Source organism: Arvicanthis niloticus, chromosome 18, assembly GCF_011762505.2.
Source record: "Arvicanthis niloticus isolate mArvNil1 chromosome 18, mArvNil1.pat.X, whole genome shotgun sequence".
Lineage (NCBI taxonomy): Eukaryota > Metazoa > Chordata > Mammalia > Rodentia > Muridae > Arvicanthis > Arvicanthis niloticus.
Window position 1 is genome coordinate 10973851 of NC_047675.1, and position 18786 is coordinate 10992636.

General features: G+C 45.7%; 1 protein-coding gene across 4 annotated transcripts in view; it reads left to right on the top strand.

Annotated features, from left to right (window-relative positions):
* Window positions 1–18786, top strand: part of Clgn (calmegin) — a 39942-nt gene that overhangs the window by 15546 nt on the left and 5610 nt on the right. For 3 of the 4 annotated variants that reach the window (XM_034523031.2, XM_076915465.1, XM_034523030.2), the window contains 8 exons: window positions 9230–9311; window positions 10534–10726; window positions 11405–11594; window positions 14936–15049; window positions 15166–15316; window positions 17178–17393; window positions 18182–18307; window positions 18623–18785. In XM_034523031.2, the coding sequence (XP_034378922.1) occupies window positions 9230–9311; window positions 10534–10726; window positions 11405–11594; window positions 14936–15049; window positions 15166–15316; window positions 17178–17393; window positions 18182–18307; window positions 18623–18785 (1235 nt within the window). The remainder of the gene's footprint in view (window positions 1–9229; window positions 9312–10533; window positions 10727–11404; window positions 11595–14935; window positions 15050–15165; window positions 15317–17177; window positions 17394–18181; window positions 18308–18622; window position 18786) is intronic. The other variant, XM_076915466.1, reaches the window with a different exon arrangement.

Below are 18786 nucleotides of genomic sequence, written 5' to 3' on the forward strand. Positions count from 1 at the left end.
CTTTTCTTTCTTCTTTTTTTCTTTGTTTGTTTGTTTTCAGATGGAGTCTCTCTGTGTAGTTTTGGCTGTCCTGGATCTCACTCTGTAGACCAGGCTGGCCTCCAACTCAGAGATCGGCCTGCCTCAGCCTCCTGAGGCATGCATTCTTTTATTAATTTATTTACTTTACATCCGATTACAGCTTCAGTTCCCTCTCTCCTCTCAATCCCTCCCACTCACCTTCCTTCCCCCATTACCCTCCTCCCTTTCTTCTTAGGAAAGGGGAGGCCTCCCAAGGAGATCAACCAGCCTTGGCATCTCAAGTTACAGTGCAGTGCAACCAGGCACATCCTCTCCAAATGAGGCTAGACAAGGCAGCCCAGTTGGGGAAAGGGACCCAAGGGCAGGCAACAGAGTCAGAGGCAGCCCCTGCTCCTGTTGTTAGGGGTCCACTTGAAAACCCAGCTGCACAACTGTTACATCCGTGCAGAGGGCCTAGGTCTGTCTCTGTGGTGTGCACATACTTTTAATAGGATTTTTGAAAGTTTTTTTTTTTCTTTTTGCTCTTGAGTGTTCCATATAGTCTAAGTATTAGCCAATGGTTTCTAATTTGTGAGACTCATTGTGTAGACTAGCATGTGGTCTCTCATGGAGAAAGCCCAGGGGCCTGATGGGTAAAATGTGTATCTGCAGCTGCTCAAGAACACATTCTGTAGCCACTTGTTGGTCTGGAATAGTTTAAATCCAGTGAGTCTTTGCTTGACTGGTCTGTTCACTACCTGGTAAGAGGAGAGTCATACTCTTCCATTTGAATGACAAACCTCCTACTTCCCATCCCATCTCTCTGAATCTTACCTGTGCAGCGTGCTTCCTGTGTGCAGCTCAATAACCTAGCGTTTACACTGCTTCTGACCACGCTCATGCTTGCCTATCAAGATCAGTGGCCTCTACCAGTTTTGTGCAGCAGACAATGAATGCTAGGGTGCTGCCTGGGCAGGCTGCATTGGTTTAAGTTCTCCGTGGACATAATGGTGTGGTGTCACGTAGCATCTGCAGCTATTAACACTGACGGCTGCAGGAGTCTCAGTGATGTGGGTTTGCAGGGGGTTGTGGGATTTCTCTGTTGGCTGGAAATGTAGCTCTTTCAGATGGAGCATGTTTGGCAATTTCCTCGGGTTTGCTTTGGGTTTTTTGGGGGAGTGAACGGTACGCCAGTGGATTCAGGGTAGCATGGTGTAGCATTCCCACCAGTCGGGGCAGGGAACTCATTGGTTTCTGGGGGCTTAGCATGGGTCATGTTTGGGTAGCTGAAGGTCATACAGAGTCTCTAGAGCAAGGGCTCTCAACCTTCCTATTAATGCAAAATCTCCATTTGCATCTCTGCCATAGCCCTAGTATGCTTCACACTCTCCCTCAAAACGCCTTTAATCTAGTTACTCATGTTGTGGTGACCCCCAACCATAAAATTATTTTCATTGCTACCTTATAACTGTAATTTTGCTTAGAATATGAATTGTAATGCAAACATCTGATATGTGACCCCTGTGAAAAAGTATTTCAAACTTCAAAGGAGTCAGACAACATACAGGTTGAGAAATGACGCTTTCGATGCTGTGGTAGCACGTTCCTGCCTACGGGGCAGGATGCTCATCCAGCCGTGCACCACGGCCTTCGGAGGACCTTGTTAGACTGAGGTGGTGCTCAAGGTGGACGCCCCGATGCTTCCAGGAATTGAAGATCGATTTGCCTTGGCCTCTTGTTTGGAGCCTTGGTGGGCCAGTCTGTGTAGGGCAGACTTCTTGGTGCTTTCTAGGATGAGGGCAAATGAGTGGGCAGCTCACCTGCTCTGCGGGGCCACAGCTGGGCAGGTTCTCATCAGACACCATATGAGCTTGTGGGTAATTGCTGGGAACACTGAGGGTTCCTCCAGGCTGGAAGTTAGGCACAGCTGCTCTGGCTCCACAGTTCCTCTCGAGAAAGTCCATGGGTTTTTACAGCCTTTAATGTCATGGCAGATGGTGGATGAATCTGGATGCACCCCCCACAAAACCCAGGGCAGACCTGAGTTAAATAGGGAGGGAGAGAGGGGGAGGGGCTGGGGAAGAATGCTTAATTGGCTCCACTCTCTGGCCTTTAGGTACCTCATTAGTATGTAAATCTCTCTAGGGCCTGAGGCCTGTTCCTCATGACTGTTGGCCATAGACCTCTCAGTGGGAGGGGTTGTTGGAGGGCTGAAGCTAAATGAAAAGAACCAGGGTCTGGGAGCAGAGCTGAACTCCTGCCATCCACTAATGGTCTGGGGTTCCAAGCTCGTGCTCGACCAAGCACCCAGCTGCTTCTCACAGCCCACTGCCCCACAACTCCCCCCATTTTTTTAAAAGAAAAAGGGGGGGGTCACTGTCATTTGTAGTGAAAATTTTGGATGAGGAAGTCAAAAGAAAACACTATGAAGGCCATAGGGTGTGGCACAATTAAGCCACAGGGTAAGGGGAGCTGGGAGTGGGGGTTAGGAAGGCAAGGGATCATTGAAACAATTAAACACAGGTGGTACAGTTTGAAGGTAATAACATCTGATTAATCTAGATAGACATTATGTTTTCCTTACTAACATGTAACTTTTAGCTATGTGACTTTGACAAAAGAGTTCATCTGCAGCTGGAAGGTCTGGATCTGTCTTCTGTAGTGAGAGTCTCTGGGTTTGGCATGTGTCTCTGGATCTCAGTGTGCATCTCTGGGGTCTTCAGTCAGAAATGGTGGCTGGAAGAAGGTAGCTTGGCATCACAGGCAGGTTCCAGGAGATGGTGTTGTCTCTGCTGGACTTGTGAGAGCACCTATAGGATAATCACAACAGGGAAGCAGCACCCCGGCAGGGGGATGTCTGCAAAGGGTGTGTAGCAAGCATTAGGCTTCTTGGGAGCAAGCATGGTCTGTGGTTGAGATCCTAGAAAAGCAAAGGTGTTTGAGGAAATTCAGTCTTAGAAGGCACCTTTGCGTCTGCTTTGGATGTCTGAGGAAGAAAAACATGTTAATTATGTATCTGAGGTAGGCAGCAACAGTTTGTCTGTAGAAGGTAACTAGTTGTTAATTAAGAGCTGAAAAATGTTGATCAGCATGTTGATTTAACCTGTGGAAGTCGAGTAGATGACTTTTGAACCTTAAAGAAATCTTAAAAGTTGAAAAAAAGTTGGACATATATCACTAGTGTTAGAGAGAAAAGGAAACATTTAAACAACAACAACAAAAAAAAAAAACAAGAAAATTTTTGATTGAGAATCATGAACATTGTTGCTTCAGGTGTTCCTGTTAGGGAGAAAAGGAAACGTTTAAAATTTTTGCTTGAAAAACAGGAACGTTGTTGCAGGTCTTCCTGTTGGGGAGAAGAAGCACTAATGGCAGGTTAAGAAGCAGTGGGGGAGGGCCTGCCCTGTCATGTGGTGGCTGTTCCACCGTGTGGTGGCTGGGTGTTCCAGCAGAGAGGCCCCTGTATTCCCCATTTGTTTTTCTTAGCTGGTAAATCCTAAATGTAGAGAAGGAGAAGAAAGGCCAACCTTGGAAAAAGCTCAAAGCTAGAAACATAGGGGCTTGTTAGGAGAGTCAGAAGCAGTGAGAGTCTGTGTAAGACTAAGCCATAGGAGACACATGGGAGCTGGGTTGGAGCTGGCAGCTCCTGGGAGAAGCTGGCAGGCAGCAACCAGGCCTGGCATTTTTAGCCATGAGGAAGAAACTGTGAGGAACACAAGGGCGAAGGGAGCAAACAGGGTTTGCTTCAGGCAAGTAGGATGAACTAGGTAGTTGTAGCCTGCTGCAAATGACAGAGGAGGAGGGGAAGCCTATGCTAGCAGGCAGCGTGTGAAAGGCTGACCCCCTGGGGAAAACCCTGGGAACTAGAACTCAGAGTCAGTGTTCCTGAGAAGTTAGCAGGCTGCTCTCTAACGACTGACCCCTGGGGGAGGGGCAGAGAGTAGAGATCAGGAAGTCACCGCCATCTTGTTGAGTTGGAGAACACGTGGAAAGAGAGAAAGATAGAAACTTATGTTAGCAGGCAGCGCACAAAGTCTGAAGTTGGCGCTTCTGAGAGCTCAAAACAAAAGGGGCCAAGGGAAAGGGTCTTAGAACAAGGGACACAACAGGTGCTGTGGCTTGAAAGACAGCTGTTAGCTGTGAAGGAGCCCCTCTGAGGAGCTGGGGGGATGGGCAAAGTGGAGGCTAGAGACTCCATCATCTTGCCCTTGAGATGGAGAGCACGTGGAGAGGGAGAGACAGAGAGAAAGAGGAAGAGAGAGGAGTTAAAGCAGAGAAGCTGACCAGGAACACATGAAGAGAGAAAGAGAGGGACCTAGTCTTTTGAACTAGGCAGGAGCTAGCAAGGAACACGTGGAGAGAGAAAGAGGGGAAGGGAGACAGAGAGAAAGAGAGGCATGTCTGGTCTTGTGAACCAGGCTGGATTTACTCACTGTCCAATGAGAGGCTTTTTCCGCGGGCACCAGCCGGGGTGGGGGCACTCTTGGAGCTGGCTTTGCACGTGTCCTCTACCATCTTCATGGGCGTGAGTCTGTGTTGTGTTGTGGGTCTGTACATCTGTCACAACTCAGTTGACTGGAACTGTGGCTCAGCATGGCAGAAGCAGAAGTGAGGGATCTTTGACTGAGTTGGTTCCGCAACGCATGGGGGGGGGCACTACAGCCCCACCCAGCAGGGAAAGTTCTCTCACAATCTGAAGTTCCGTGGTGCAGAGCTCTTGGATGGGGACCCCCAGGCAAGAAGGTTTGTGGGGATCGACTGGTCTCAGACTCCTGGGCTCCCAGGCACGGTTGAAAGCTTCGGAAGAGTTGAGACTGGGGGCATGCAGGCTGGATCAGCCTGCAGCCGAGAGGGGCGAGAGGGAGAGCTCTGGTGGCGCCCCACAGGGTGAACGTCACTCACTTGGCAGGGTTGGCTAGCTTGGTTGAATCGGCAAGGAATGATTAGCTTGTGTGTGGGTGCAGGCATGGCTTTTTGAATCTCGTTGGGTTGTTGTGATTCCCACGGCTCCAAAGAGACTAGAGTGAAGCGAGGGAGTCTTGACTGAGTTCACTCCGCTCAAGGCACTGGGAGAGCGCAGCAGAGCCCTGCTGGGTGTGGGAAAATCTCAGTCTGTTTCCACAGGGGTGCAGAACTCTTGGATTGGGGATCCCTGGGCCCGGAGGTGGCCAGGGACTGACTGGTCTCAAGCCCTCGGGCTCTCAGACCGCTGAGAGGCCGAAGAAGGACCGAGACTGGGGGCATGTGGGAGAACGACCAGGTAGCCCACAGCCAAGAGAAATGAGGGATGGGGAGAAGAAAGAGGCCCTGGCAGCACCTCACAGGAGAGAGGTTACTGTACTTGCTTGGTTGCCTGGATGATCGAGCTCTACATTGGTCATGCCTGGGAACACTGAGGGTTCCTCCACAATGGTTGCTCGCCAGGCCACGAAAGACACGAAAAGTCCAGGATTCCAAAACGGCTTTATTAGCATGATGGATGATGGTTGAGTCTGGATGTGCACCCCCAGAAACCCAGGGCAGACCTGAGTTAAATAGGGAGGGAGGTGGGAGTGGCTGGGGAAGAATGCTTAATTGGCTCCACCCTCTGGCCTTCAGGTACCTCATTAGTATGTAAATCTCTCTAGGGCCTGAGGCCTGTTCCTCATGACTGTTGGCTATAGACCTCTCTGTGGGAGGGGCTGTGGAGGGCTGAAGCTAAAAGAACCAAAGTCCGGGAGCAGAGCCGAACTCCTGCCATCCACTAAAGGTCTGAGGTTCCAAGCTCGTTCTCGACCAAGCACCCAGCTGCTTCTCACAGCCCACCTCCCCACATGAGCTGGCATCAGACACTGTATGAGCTGGGTAGTTTTTTATGGTAATTTGGTGGTGTGGGTTTCCTAAGCTGAGCTGTGTTTGTGAAGGCTGTGTGGGCTTCTTCTGTAGCAACTAAGTCATCAACCATAGCATTAGTTGGCATTGTCAGAAGCCTCCTGCTGGCCCTTTATCCACTTTGTGAAACCCCTTTGGATTCAAAGTTGGTCTTGGCTGGAGAGATAGGATGATAGATGCTGTGTGCCTGACCCTTCTTTATGAGGTGCTCCCAGGTCTCCATTGTGCAGCTCTGCTGTACCCTTCACAAACTCCATAGCAATTGTGAAGTTAGGGTTGCATGTAATTAAAAAAAAAAAAAAAAAAAAAAAAGCTTCTGCCTTCTTGGGAGCTCTGCTCAAGCTCCCAGCTAGGCTCCGAGATCAGCAGCTGTTGGTCTCAGCTTTATCAACTGCCAATTGGCCGTTTTTCCCAGGAGCTGCTATGGCCTCCCCTTCCCCAGCCCCTCACAGCTACCTTCATCAGCCCCCAACAACTGCCCTGGCTACCCTCTTTCTCTTCCTGTCCACCTTAGCCCCACAATGGAAAACACTAGACAGTTTAATTATTTTAAAACTAGCCAGATAACTTAATGGCTAGCTCCCACCAACTTCCTTGGCCCCCTCCCTCGGCGGAGGCTACAAACTCTAGGTGCCCCAAAACCTATATGACTGCAGCTTCCTCCTCATTCGAAAGCCTGGACCAATTTCCTCTTTCTCTGAGTCTCTTCCTCCTGGGACCTGGAAGTCCTACCTTTTTCCCTTCGCCTAGCAATTTGCTTCCACCTCTTTTATTGACACAATCGAGAACCAATTAGAGAATCAACACCTCCCTCTATGGTTTGGGTTTTGGTTTGGGGTTTGTTTGTTTGTTTGTTTGTTTTTGCTATTTGTTTGGGGGTGCAGGCATGTTGTTGTGGGTCTCTTTCAGTTTCTCAAAGCACCTAAATTAGCTATTGCTCTGAAATTTGAAATAGTTTGATTGACCTCATGATTCTCAAAGTATTTTTGATTTTGGAGTGTTTCAGATTTCAGATTGGGATACACAGCAGGTATCCCTAGAACATGGGTCCCCAAAGGAGCATCCTGCCTGTGTTTGCTGTAAGATCACACAGGCTTTGAAAACTTGAGATGGTCGAGCTTAAGAAGAAAGCATGCGAGCCCATGTCAGGTTTGAAGATCTGCACATTAAACCGTTTGTAACTTTACTGTTATTTCCCCAAGCTTGCTTGACCATGTCCATTTGTTTTCCTCTGTTAACCATTTCATAGAATGGTTTGGTAAACAACATTTTCATTCCTGAGAAATGAGGATTAACACAGGGCTTTGTGTGCTCTCGGTTTCTTGTGGCTCGATATTTAGCAGCAGCCTCCTTATGTGATAAGAGACATTTTGTTGACCCCCTCCCCCAATCCACTGTGTATGGTTCATGCTAGCAGGTTAGTGCTCGTGAGTTTGTGGGTTTGTTTCTAATGGTTCTGGGGATTGAAACCAGAGCTTGCTGCATGCTGGGCAAATACTCTGTCTCTGATCCCCAGCTATTTGCAGTTTTTATTTTGAGACAAGGTCTCACCAAGTTGCTGGGCTCTATGTAACTTAAGCATCCTCCTGTCTCCGGTTCTGAAGTTTCTCAGATCACTGTCTTTGCAGACAGACCCTGCAGGGTCGATGTTCAGAAACAGAAAGTTAGCCGGTCGGTGGTGGTGCACGCCTTTAGTCCCAGCACTTGGGAGGCAGAGGCAGGCGGATTTCTGAGCTCAAGGCCAGCCTGGTCTACAGAGTGAGTTCCAGGACAGCCAGGGCTACACAGAGAAACCCTGTCTCTAAAAACAAAACAAAACAACAACAACAACAGCAAAAAACCAGAAACAGAACGTTTGCAGGATAAGAAATAAATAAACAAAGTGCCTGAGCCTCAGCCTGGCAGGATAGCAAAGCCGCTCACTGTCTGTCTATAGAGCTGTGTGTGACGTTCTTCTAGCATGTACACTTCCTGGAGGACTCTTTGGCCCTAAGTCACCTGGAATACAGCAATGTCTCTTCATATTTAAATTTCCTGAAAATGACCACCTTTAAACTACACCAGGCATCATTTCTCCTGTTTCATTCTTCAAAGATATGAGCCCCATGAAGAAACTGTCAAGTTGTGTTTTAAGTAAAACTTAACACTAGGGGAAACAAATGGTTTTTTCCAACAATTGTTTTTGCTAAGTCCCATAACAGAATGTGACATTTTTCAACCTTTATTCCTGTATCATTGAAATCACCTTAAGTTCTTTAAGTGGGTGAGGCCCAATCCCCACACCATAGGTAAGCAAATAGAATGCTGCTCACACGGGATGTGATGGGGGCAGGCAGATGGATCAAGAAGTAGTTTGGGTCTTTGCTACTTGAGAGGATTGCATAGAGCGCCCTCGTGTGGGCAACTTTGGAAATACAGCACAGGTGGGATCGTCCACAGGCTTGCAAGTTATATACTTAAATATTTCTCTCTTCCCCTCCCTCCTTCCCTCCCTCCCTCCCTCCCTCCCTCCCCCCCCTCTCTCTCTCTCTCTCTCTTCCTCTTTCTCTCTCTCTTTACTGTTTTTCATGTTAGCAACTACTTTATGGATCTTCCCCCATGTGGCTCATTAAGTCATCAGACACCTAGGCTTCTGTTTTGTTATCTTAGCAATGTTATTTTTTTTAAGACACAACCTAAAAAAGAATAAAATTGCCGGAGACTTGTCGTATGTTGCAAATCTATGAAAGACTCATAGCTGTCATCTTAGACAGTGGAGGTTTCCCTTTCTCGTGGCCATTTTGGTGAAAATCCAATTATTGGGTGAAAATCTGAAACCTCTTTGCTAGAGAAACTCAGTAAACTAAAACTGTTGGGCACAGTTTAGGTGGATTTGAGTTAAAATAAAGATTAGTGTTGGGTTCTGAATCTCCAAAGTTATCATTAGGCTCTGGGAAACCTGATGTAGCTCGTTTTATGCAGAACGTGGAGGCCAGGGACTGGCTCAGTAGTAAAGTGGTTGCCCTGGGTTTGATACTCCGCTAAGGAGACTGTAGGGAGAACTTACCGCATCATAGTTTGAGGTTTCCTGTTGCAGTTTTAGTTAAAAATCTCTTTATCCCCACGTTAATACTTTTGCTGAGAAATTATGTAAATGAGGTGTTTTTTCTTCCATTGACTGTAATTATTTCTAAACATTTTAACATCATAACTTGACTTGTAGATGAGACTAGCATTTCTGCTCACAATATTCTTCATATGAGAGAGCTTGGTGGTAATGTAATTCTGCTTAAGGGAGGTGAGAGTAATTCATTATACTTTAACAAGCAATGAGTAATGTTTACTTATCAGCAGTGTGGTTCTTTTTCCCTCCATTTAGATATGAAGTAAATTTTCAAGAAGGTATTGATTGTGGAGGTGCATACATTAAACTGCTAGCAGACACTGGTGATTTGATTCTGGTATGACATTTTAATATCTAAGAACACCTTGTTAAAGTCAGTAAGTATTTTAAGGGCTGGTTGACAACTGAAAATTCATTTTCAATGTCTTTACCAACATGAGTTTACATGGCCTTTACAGTTCACTGTCAAGATTCATACACAGCTGTACTGTGTAATGAAGACATCGACTCTGTGCTCTCTAGTAACATAAATAACTGTGCTCTATCTGTGGGTAGAAGTTACGGGTGCTTAGAGATGTTCATGAGGTATCAAACTGGAGTTCCTCACAAGTTTATTCAGAGAAGTCAAATGACGGCACAAAGCCCACATTAAAAGCTGCCTCTCCTGTGTTGTCTACGCACAGAAAAGACCAAAGTAGCTTTGGAGTTCTGATAGTTTGGGGACATTTCTTACAGGATTCCACAGTGGGATCTCTGCCAGGGGTCTGACTATAACAGAAGTAAGAGCCCCTGTTCTGGTTGAGATGGCTTTGCTGTGGGACAGCTCCATGGTGCACAGCAGAGACTGCTTTCTGCACTGCTGGCTTTAGGATCAGATAAGAGAGGCCGTCTGTAGGATGTAGTGACTCCTCTTTTAGATCTTGTAGGTCTTAGTGGAAGAGTGGCAAAGACATAGTTGGCTTAAATTCCTTTAAGTACTTAATTGGACCCAGCACATCCTCAGAGCCTTTCTAAGGTAGGAGCTGCCATCTCCACATTTGAGGCCTCACGGGAATCCCGAGGGCACAGAAGCCTGCTCAGCCTCAGTGTAGTAGCTGGAGGATCTGAGTGCAGCAGACACACGCTCTGGAGTCAGGATAGCATGCTGGAGGAACACACCCAACAAGGAATCAAGTATGGAGTGCCTCTCTGTGTCTGAGCACAGTTTTTTAAACTAAGGATCATTTTCTGGTAACTTCCTAATAATGGTAATGAATAATCATTTAGTCTAAGGTCATGGATAGATGTGCCTGGTTCCCCATGAGCTGCTAATACCAGTTTGCATAAAGCAACTCAAGCTCTTCCAAGTGTTCTCAGGAAGGAGTGATGTGTGCGTTTGTAAAGTAACACGATGCTTTGAAGCACAGTTTTCACTCTGCCATGTCCTTTATTGTCTTTGTGTCATTTGATAAGTTGGCATTTAATGTAGTCTGTACATTCTGCCCACTGGACAGAAGAGAGAAAGCCCAAGAGCGTGCCATGAACTCTGGACTAACTGGGACCATCCTCTCTCTTTGAAGGAAAACTTTTATGATAAAACATCCTATACCATCATGTTTGGACCAGATAAATGTGGAGAAGATTATAAACTTCATTTCATCTTCAGACACAAACATCCCAAAACTGGAGTTTTTGAAGAAAAGCATGCCAAACCTCCAGATGTCGATCTGAAAGAGTTCTTTACAGACAGGAAGACTCACCTCTATACCCTCGGTACGCCTTTGATTTATTCATTCAAAAGTTCTTGTTTCCATGGAGATGCTGATGGCTTGTGCTTTCAGGAGAAAATAAACCTTTAAGAAGTTTATCTTTGGGGGAAGATAAGTTGTGTTAAATAAATGGGGTGTGAGGGGCGTCAGAAGAGGAGATTCCAGAATGGCGGCTACTCAGCAATGCATCTCTCCTGGTTGTGTTCTCTGGGTGGGGTTATGTACATTTGTAGGAAAAACCATTTTTAAGAGCGCAATGTATGCTGGGTCAGGAACTCTCAAGTGGTTCTGAAATCGTTTTAAGTTCTTTGTGATATACTTGCAACCTCTTAAGTCTGAGAGGCTTGTCTTAGTATGAGGATGATTGGGCTATATTCTGTAACTGTAAAGAGGAATACTTTGTGGCCATGAATCCCCATGGGGGTCAGCTACCTGTTGGGTAATTTTACCTGTGGAGATAATGGAATTTTTCACTGTTGAAAAAATGAGTTTAAAACAATTTTATCTTCATTTTAGAAAATACTGTAGCTAGTGATTTCAGCAAGTTTTGATTCAATATATTGGTTTTCCCTGGCTAGGAGAACAAACATACCCATAAATTTTAGTCATTTTATTATTTAGAAGATTATCTTTCCATCTGTCCAGATACTAATCCTCAAGTGTTGAAATTTTTGTTCTTTAGTGATGAATCCAGATGATACGTTTGAAATATTAATCGATCAGAAAGTTGTGAACCAAGGGACCTTGCTAGATGATGTGGTCCCACCTATCAATCCACCCAGAGAAATTGATGACCCCAGTGATAAGAAGCCAGAGGAGTGGGATGACAGAGCCAAGATCCCTGATCCCACTGCAGTCAAGCCAGATGACTGGTAAGCCAAGGTCCTGGTTGCAGGCCTAGTCTGGCCTGTGCCAGCCCAGGAAGGCTCCATGACTGTTACAGCTAGTGAGACTACTGCTGACTTCAATGGTTTCCTATGAAATAATTTTCAGAAATTGATGTTGCATTGCCCTATCTTTTTAATTTCACTTTTTCTTTCATATGTTTACTTTGTTGCTTTTTTGTCATGTGCCATATATATATATATATATATATATATATATATATATATATATATATATATTACCAGTTCTGTGGGAAGATCCACAGAGTTTGAAACACCAAGGCTTTCATTTTAATTCCTGGCTTCTTGTTCTTCTTCTGTGTGTGGTGTTCTCTATAGTCATACACTTCTGACAGTCAGAGGACACCCCAAGGTAGTCAGTGCTCTCCTTCTTTAAGCAGGTCCTGGGGATTGAACTCAGGTCACCATGGTTGACAGCAGGCATCTTTATCCATTGAGCCATCTTGCTGGCCCTAAAGTGGGTTGCTTGCAGGCAACACACATTCAGTTCTTTCTTCTCTTCTTCCCATGAGTTCTCCCTGCTGTAACATGTCTGAAAATGTGTTTGTATCAGCGTAGTTTTTGAAGGATATTTTTCACTGACCGCTGAGCAGGGCTGAGCAGCGGCCTCTGACAAGGCACCCCTTTCCTGGAGACTCACAGTTCCTAATGGTGGGTAGATGATCTCTGCCCAGCGTGTCATTTATTTTCAATTTTAAGGTATTCTCCCACATTGCCGGTTTTCAGATGTTTGCTTTTGCTGTGTTCTGATACAGATTTCTTTTCCCTCTGGTGTCTTCCTGTTCTTTGAGCTTCTTAGAACATGGGCATGCAGTTTGTGTGGTGTGTAGATCTGGCCGCTACTCCACTGGGCATCCCGGCAGCTCTGTGCATGCATGTTTCATTGTTTGCCATTGTCTGATTTTGTTTTCTTTGTCTGTATGTGAAAAGTCATTTCCTCCAGTCACATGTTTGCAAACATCAGTGCAACCTGTGCAGGACACGGGGTCTTGTTCTTAGGAAAACTGAACTGTCAAATACTGCTGATCCAGAGACATGCTGCCTGTGGTGGGGATGCCCTTCCCTTCAGGCAAGCTTTACACAGGGTAGGAGCAGCGAGCACTTCCCGGCATCATTTGCTGTGAGTCCTACCGTGGAGCACAGTGGTGTGCCTCCCTGTGGACCCACACTGCTACAGGCTTGTAGACCCAGAAAGAGAAAGAAGCTCTAGATAACAGCGCCATGTTTAGTGAATTCTTTAGATTTGTGTTAGGAAATACCAAAAGAAAGGCTTTGTCAAAAGCCAGCGTCTGTTTGCTGTGAGTGTTCAGAGACTGACCCTGAGGTCGGGTTGGCTGTCTGTGCATTGATACAACTGGGTTCAGTCTGTGTTGCAGCTTGAAGTTTTCATGAGAAGCCGTGAGTGAGCTGATGGGGTCACGGCATCCACTTTTCCCTGGTGGTGACGTCATGGTGACGTCATGGTCATTGTACTAACACTCACCACACTCATGCTCCTCAGGGTTTTCTTCCTAAGTCAGTGTTGCTTTTTAAATTAAAACACTAGCTGTAAATATGGAGAGCATGAAGAATCTTTTTACATATGACATGAAGTAGAAAAATCATAAAATGCTAATTTAGCTTCTTGATAACATATGGTTTGTATATGGCAAAAGGAACAACAGAGTCATGTTAAAGGCCAGGCACTGTGTTAGGAACACGTAGCTCAGACTTGGAAAGTGTGAGCAGGAGGGTCAGGACATTCAAGTTATTCTTGACTACACAGAAAGTTCTAGGCTAGCATGGGTTACATGAGACCCTGTCTAAAGAAGGAAAGGAAAAGAAAGGAAAAGGAAAGGGAAGAAAGGGAGGAAAGGAAAGACCAGAAACATTTATTTTAAAACACATGAGGGCTGGTGAGGTGACACATTGGGTGAAGGTGCCCACCCCTGGAGCCCACATGGAAGAGAGAACCAATTTCTACAAGTTGTCCTCTGACCTCTTGTGTGCTGTGGCATAAGTGTACAATCACACAGACATGCATACGTGTCTGTGCTCTTGTGTGTGCACACACAGACACATACAGAGAAATGAATAATTAAACATGGTTTTAAAAAAAACTGAAAAGTAGAAAGTGGAAAGATTATATTTATTTTTACAGATTGTATTTTTACAGTACATAGCCAACAAAGGGCTGGTTTCTTAATGTCAAATAAATAAGCTGCCTAGAGACGTCGAATGGCTTGGCAGTGCCCTTGAACTGCTATGTGCACCCAGCTTGGATGGAGATACCTTACTCCTGGGTATCCGGGCTGGGCTCTACTCCCTACATTCCTCTCCGCATCTCCTGTCTTACCTGAGCTATGCACAGGCTTGCCCTCTGAGCTCCTGGTTCTGGCCCTGCAACCTCTTTCTACGTTGAGTCTACTCTGAAACTTTCCCAAGCCATTCTCCCACACAGACATGTTCCAGAGGCTAGGTTCCAGAAGTAGGTGTGGTTGTGGAAATGAACACATTCCTTGGTGCAAAGTGTCTGGTTAGATTGTCTTCACTGTGACAAACACACTCAGGAGTCAACACAGGAGCCAGAAATACCTGGTCTCAGCGTCAGCCATTTTTTTCCAGAGGTACAGCCACTGTTGGTGGGTGTGTCCTCAGGACACCTCGGGAAGGAGCCTGTTGTGGAACAGAGCTGCCCGCACTGTGGCATCGGGGAGCAGAGAGGATCGCTTTCTAACCCTCTGCTCGAAGTCCATTAAACTAGAGATCTGAACATAGATTAGTTTGTGAATCAAAACCTTCATGACTCAGTCACCTAACCTCTAAAGTCACCTCACTGGGAACTGAGCCTTCAACATAGAAAGCAAACCATAGCACAAAGCGTCCGGTGCATAGTTTTTGACTGAGTTTGAGTGGCAAAGGCGAAATTGAGCATGCTGAGTATGCAGCGTTAGCATTTATGTAAAAAAGTGTGTGCAATGTGTGCATGGAACATGAGACCACATACAACAAAATGGGGTGTATGTGTGTTGGCGTGTAAGATGTCCTTAGTAGGCACATAGACCAAATGATAGGACATACTGCCATGGCACCTTCTGGACATTTTGACATGCATATTTAAGAACTTTTTAAGCTGGGCAGTGGTGGTGCACGCCTTTAATCCCAGCACTTGGGAGGCAGAGGCAGGCGGATTTCTGAGTTCGAGGCCAGCCTGGTCTACAGAGTGAGTTCCAGGACAGCCAGGGCTACACAGAGAAACCCTGTCTCAGAAAAAAAAAAAAAGAACTTTTTAAAACAGTCACTGCATTATTGTAATGATGTATACACAGGGATGAGAATGAACCTGCCCAAATAGAAGACTCAAGCGCTGTTAAACCTGATGGCTGGCTTGATGATGAACCAAAATTTATCCCCAATCCTAAAGCTAAGAAACCTGAGGACTGGTAAGCATTCTTCAGTTCCACACATGGAGCCAAATGTATCTTGATTATTTACTAATTTTTATTGCTTCCTACAAAGACTTGGGATTAGTGTATTATTTGTGTTCTGATCATTTCAGGAGTGACGACATGGACGGAGAATGGGAGGCGCCACACATTCCTAATCCAGCCTGTCAAATCGGATGTGGAGAATGGAAACCTCCCATGATAGATAACCCAAAATACAAAGGAATCTGGAAACCACCGATGATCAATAATCCTAACTACCAGGTGATAGCACTGCCTCCATTCTGTAGTACGGTTGGATTGTTTTTTCTAATCCTCACCGGTGTCTGCAGCTCTTAAAAGTTTCATTTGTAATTTTATGAAGTTAAAGTCGACTGATTTAGTTTGGAAAGAAGAGGGGGCTGGGGTGGGGACTACATGGATCTCCCCAGGAGGGGAAGATAGAATAGATTTTATGGGTAGACTAGGGATGGGTGGGGACGGGAGTGGGGGAATCAGATTGGGGAGTGATGGGGTAGAGACAAGAATAAAGGGGGAGATGGCTGGGATTGGGGGGGTATTTGGGGGTGGTATAGGAACCTAGTTCAGTGAAAAGTTCCTGGAATCTATGAAGGTGATCCTAGTGAGGACTCCTGGTAATGGGGAATACAGAGTCCCAACCAGTCATCTCTCATAGCCAGGGAGGCCTCCAGTGCTGAGAGCAGGGCACAGTCACTTGAGTTGTTGGCTAAGGGGATCCCATAGAAATACCTAAACAACCCAGGCTGTTGCTGAAACAAAGGGCTCCTGTCTGAAAGCTGATGGGGGTGGGGGCGGGGAGAGTGGGGGCAAGAGAATTGTACCCAGACACTCCCGTGACCACGGAGAGAGTGGGGGCAGGAGAATTGTACCCAGACACTTCCATGACCACGGAGAGGTTGCAGTGTTGTCTACATGGAGCCCTCGCCCCGAGTTCCAGTCTGTGGTGCAGGAAGGTGCTCTGCAGGCTACTGAGAGAGAAGCATGGATGCCAGCCCTGCCAAGCTACTGAGAGAGAAGCATGGACGCCAGCCCAGCCAAGCTACTGAGAGAGAAACACGGACACCAGCCCAGTCAAGCTACTGAGAGAGAAAGAAACACGGACACCAGCCCAGCCACAAAGCCTTCAACCTACAGTCTGTCCTGCCTGCAAGATATGTTAGGGCATTGTGGCACAGAACTTGGTGAGAGTGGCCAAGCAGTGTCTGATTTGACTTATGGCCCACTCCATGAGAAGGAACTCATACCCAACACTGCTTGGGTGACCTAGAACCAGAGACTAGATAGCACAGAACCCTAGGGTAAAACCAAATAGTAATAATCTTTTAAAATAAAGTATCAATAAAAAAATTAATGTAGCATCTTTTGTTGGATATGGTCGCACACACCTTTAATTCCAGTACTCAAGAGATACAGTTAGGAGGATCTATGTAAGTTCAAGTCCAGCCTGGTCTACAGAACAAGTTCTAGGACAGCCAGGGCTATATAGAAAAACCATCTCTGTCTCTCTCTCTCTCTCTCTCTCTCTCTCTCTCTCTCTCTCTCTCTTTCTCTTTCTCCCAGATAGATAGATAGATAGATAGATAGATAGATAGATAGATAGATAGATAGATGAAGATAGAATGATGGTATTACACACACACAAATATGGTTATATATTCTAATTCTTCACTGTAGTTTTTCTTCATAGCATTCATTTATCACGAGGTGGGTGGGTTTGCATGTGCATGTATGTGTGATTGTCTTCATCTTAATTGTTTTTGAGACATTGTCTCTCATTAAGCCTGGATCTTTCTGACTCAAGTAGACTAACTGGCCAACAAATTCCAGGGATGTCCTGTCTCCATCTCCTCAGGACTGGGATTACAGCCACTGTCTGACAGCATCAGCTTTTTAAATGGTGCTAGAGACTAAACTCAGCTCCTGTGCCGTCACACAGGGGCACACGTGCCACCGCCTGAGCCCTCGGCTCCTGTGCCTTCACACGGGCACACGTGCCACCTCCTGAGCCATTTCCCCGTCCCTTAAAAAGGCTGCTTCTGCTCCTTTTTATTTGTTTAATGACATCACTTTATTTAAAAGTTTCTTCATTTATTATTTCTTCCAGGGAATCTGGAGTCCTCAGAAAATTCCTAACCCGGATTATTTTGAAGACGACCACCCGTTCCTTCTGACTTCCTTCAGTGCTCTGGGCTTAGAGCTTTGGTCCATGACTCCTGACATCTACTTTGATAATTTTATCATCTGCTCAGAAGAGGAGGTGGCAGACCAGTGGGCTACAGACAGCTGGGAGCTGAAGATAGCGGTGGCAAATGCTAATGAGGTGTGACAGTGACCACAGACAAGTCATGTAGCTGTGGAGCCTCATGGGACCCACTCCTGGCCATGGGTGACACAGACGCAGTAACTGCTAAATGCCAAGGAAATTGACTTGAATACATTTTATAGACAGAATATCTAGCTTTTCTGCACAGACCTCATGGTGAATTTAAATTATAGCAGTCCTAATGAGATTCAAAGTCCAATTGTAGTTTATAGCCTTAAACAAGACATCTTTGCGTTGTCGTGTTGGCAGTGCAAGGCTGAGTGTGACAGTAATCTATATGCATTTCAACTATTTTTACTTAGAGAAATGCCAAGAAATCTAATCCAACATTAGTGTATTTGTTTCCACTGCTCTGGGCTAGCTGGCCTTGTGAGCCTGTGACTTGGCTTCCCTTCTCACCCCCACCCCAGGGTGCTGGGATTACAAACACAGGCCACTGCATCCTGCATTTTTTGAGGGCGTCGGCACTTTAATCTGCTGAGCCATTTACCCACACTCAGTTGGTTTCTTTAGACACTTGATTGTTACGAGTGAAATATGTTGTGGCCTCAGATTTTATTTTAATAAAATTCATACACAAGGACCACTTGTAAAATTGTTCATATAAAAAGAAAAAGAGAACACAATAATCCCTGAGTGATCTTACCAGGAAGCTTTTTAACAGAACGTATTATCAAGGTATCTTTTCAGTGTGTGTGTGTGTGTGTGTGTGTGTGTGTGTGTGTGTGTGTTACTGGGTAGCAGTGTAAAATGTACATAATCACTCTGTGCTGATTTCTCCACAGCCTGGTCTATTCAGACAGCTGACGACAGCTGCAGAGGAACGCCCCTGGCTCTGGCTCATGTACCTGGTAATGGTCGGGTTGCCCATTGCATTAGTGACTTCATTTTGTTGGCCAAGAAAAGTAAAGGTAAAGAAAACACACCTTTTTTTCAACTTTGTTTTTTCAGATTTGCTTGTGTTCCAGAGTTGTCTGGATCAAGCAGTGTAATGAATTCAATACAAATGTAATAACTTCAATTTCCTGTAAGATTTACTAAGTTTATTATGTACCTCATCAGTTAGTGCAACAAACAAACAAACAAAAACCAGGTAGATAAATGCCCTGATGGAGAGGACATGCACTGTCCGTTTCAATAATTAGTGTCTGTGCACTAAAAAAGAAAGATAAAATAAAAATAGGGCTTAGCCTTTAGTAAAACCAGCTTTTGTTAAACTACCACAGAAAAAATATGAAGACATGGGGCCTAAAAAAACTGAGTTATGCAAACTGCAAAGCAAGGCCACTCTGGAGCAAGAGGCAGAGGAGGAGAAGGCCCCAGAGAAGCCAGAAGATTTGCAAGAGGAAAAGAAGCCAAGTGAAGCTGAAGTCATTATCGTGGAGAAGGG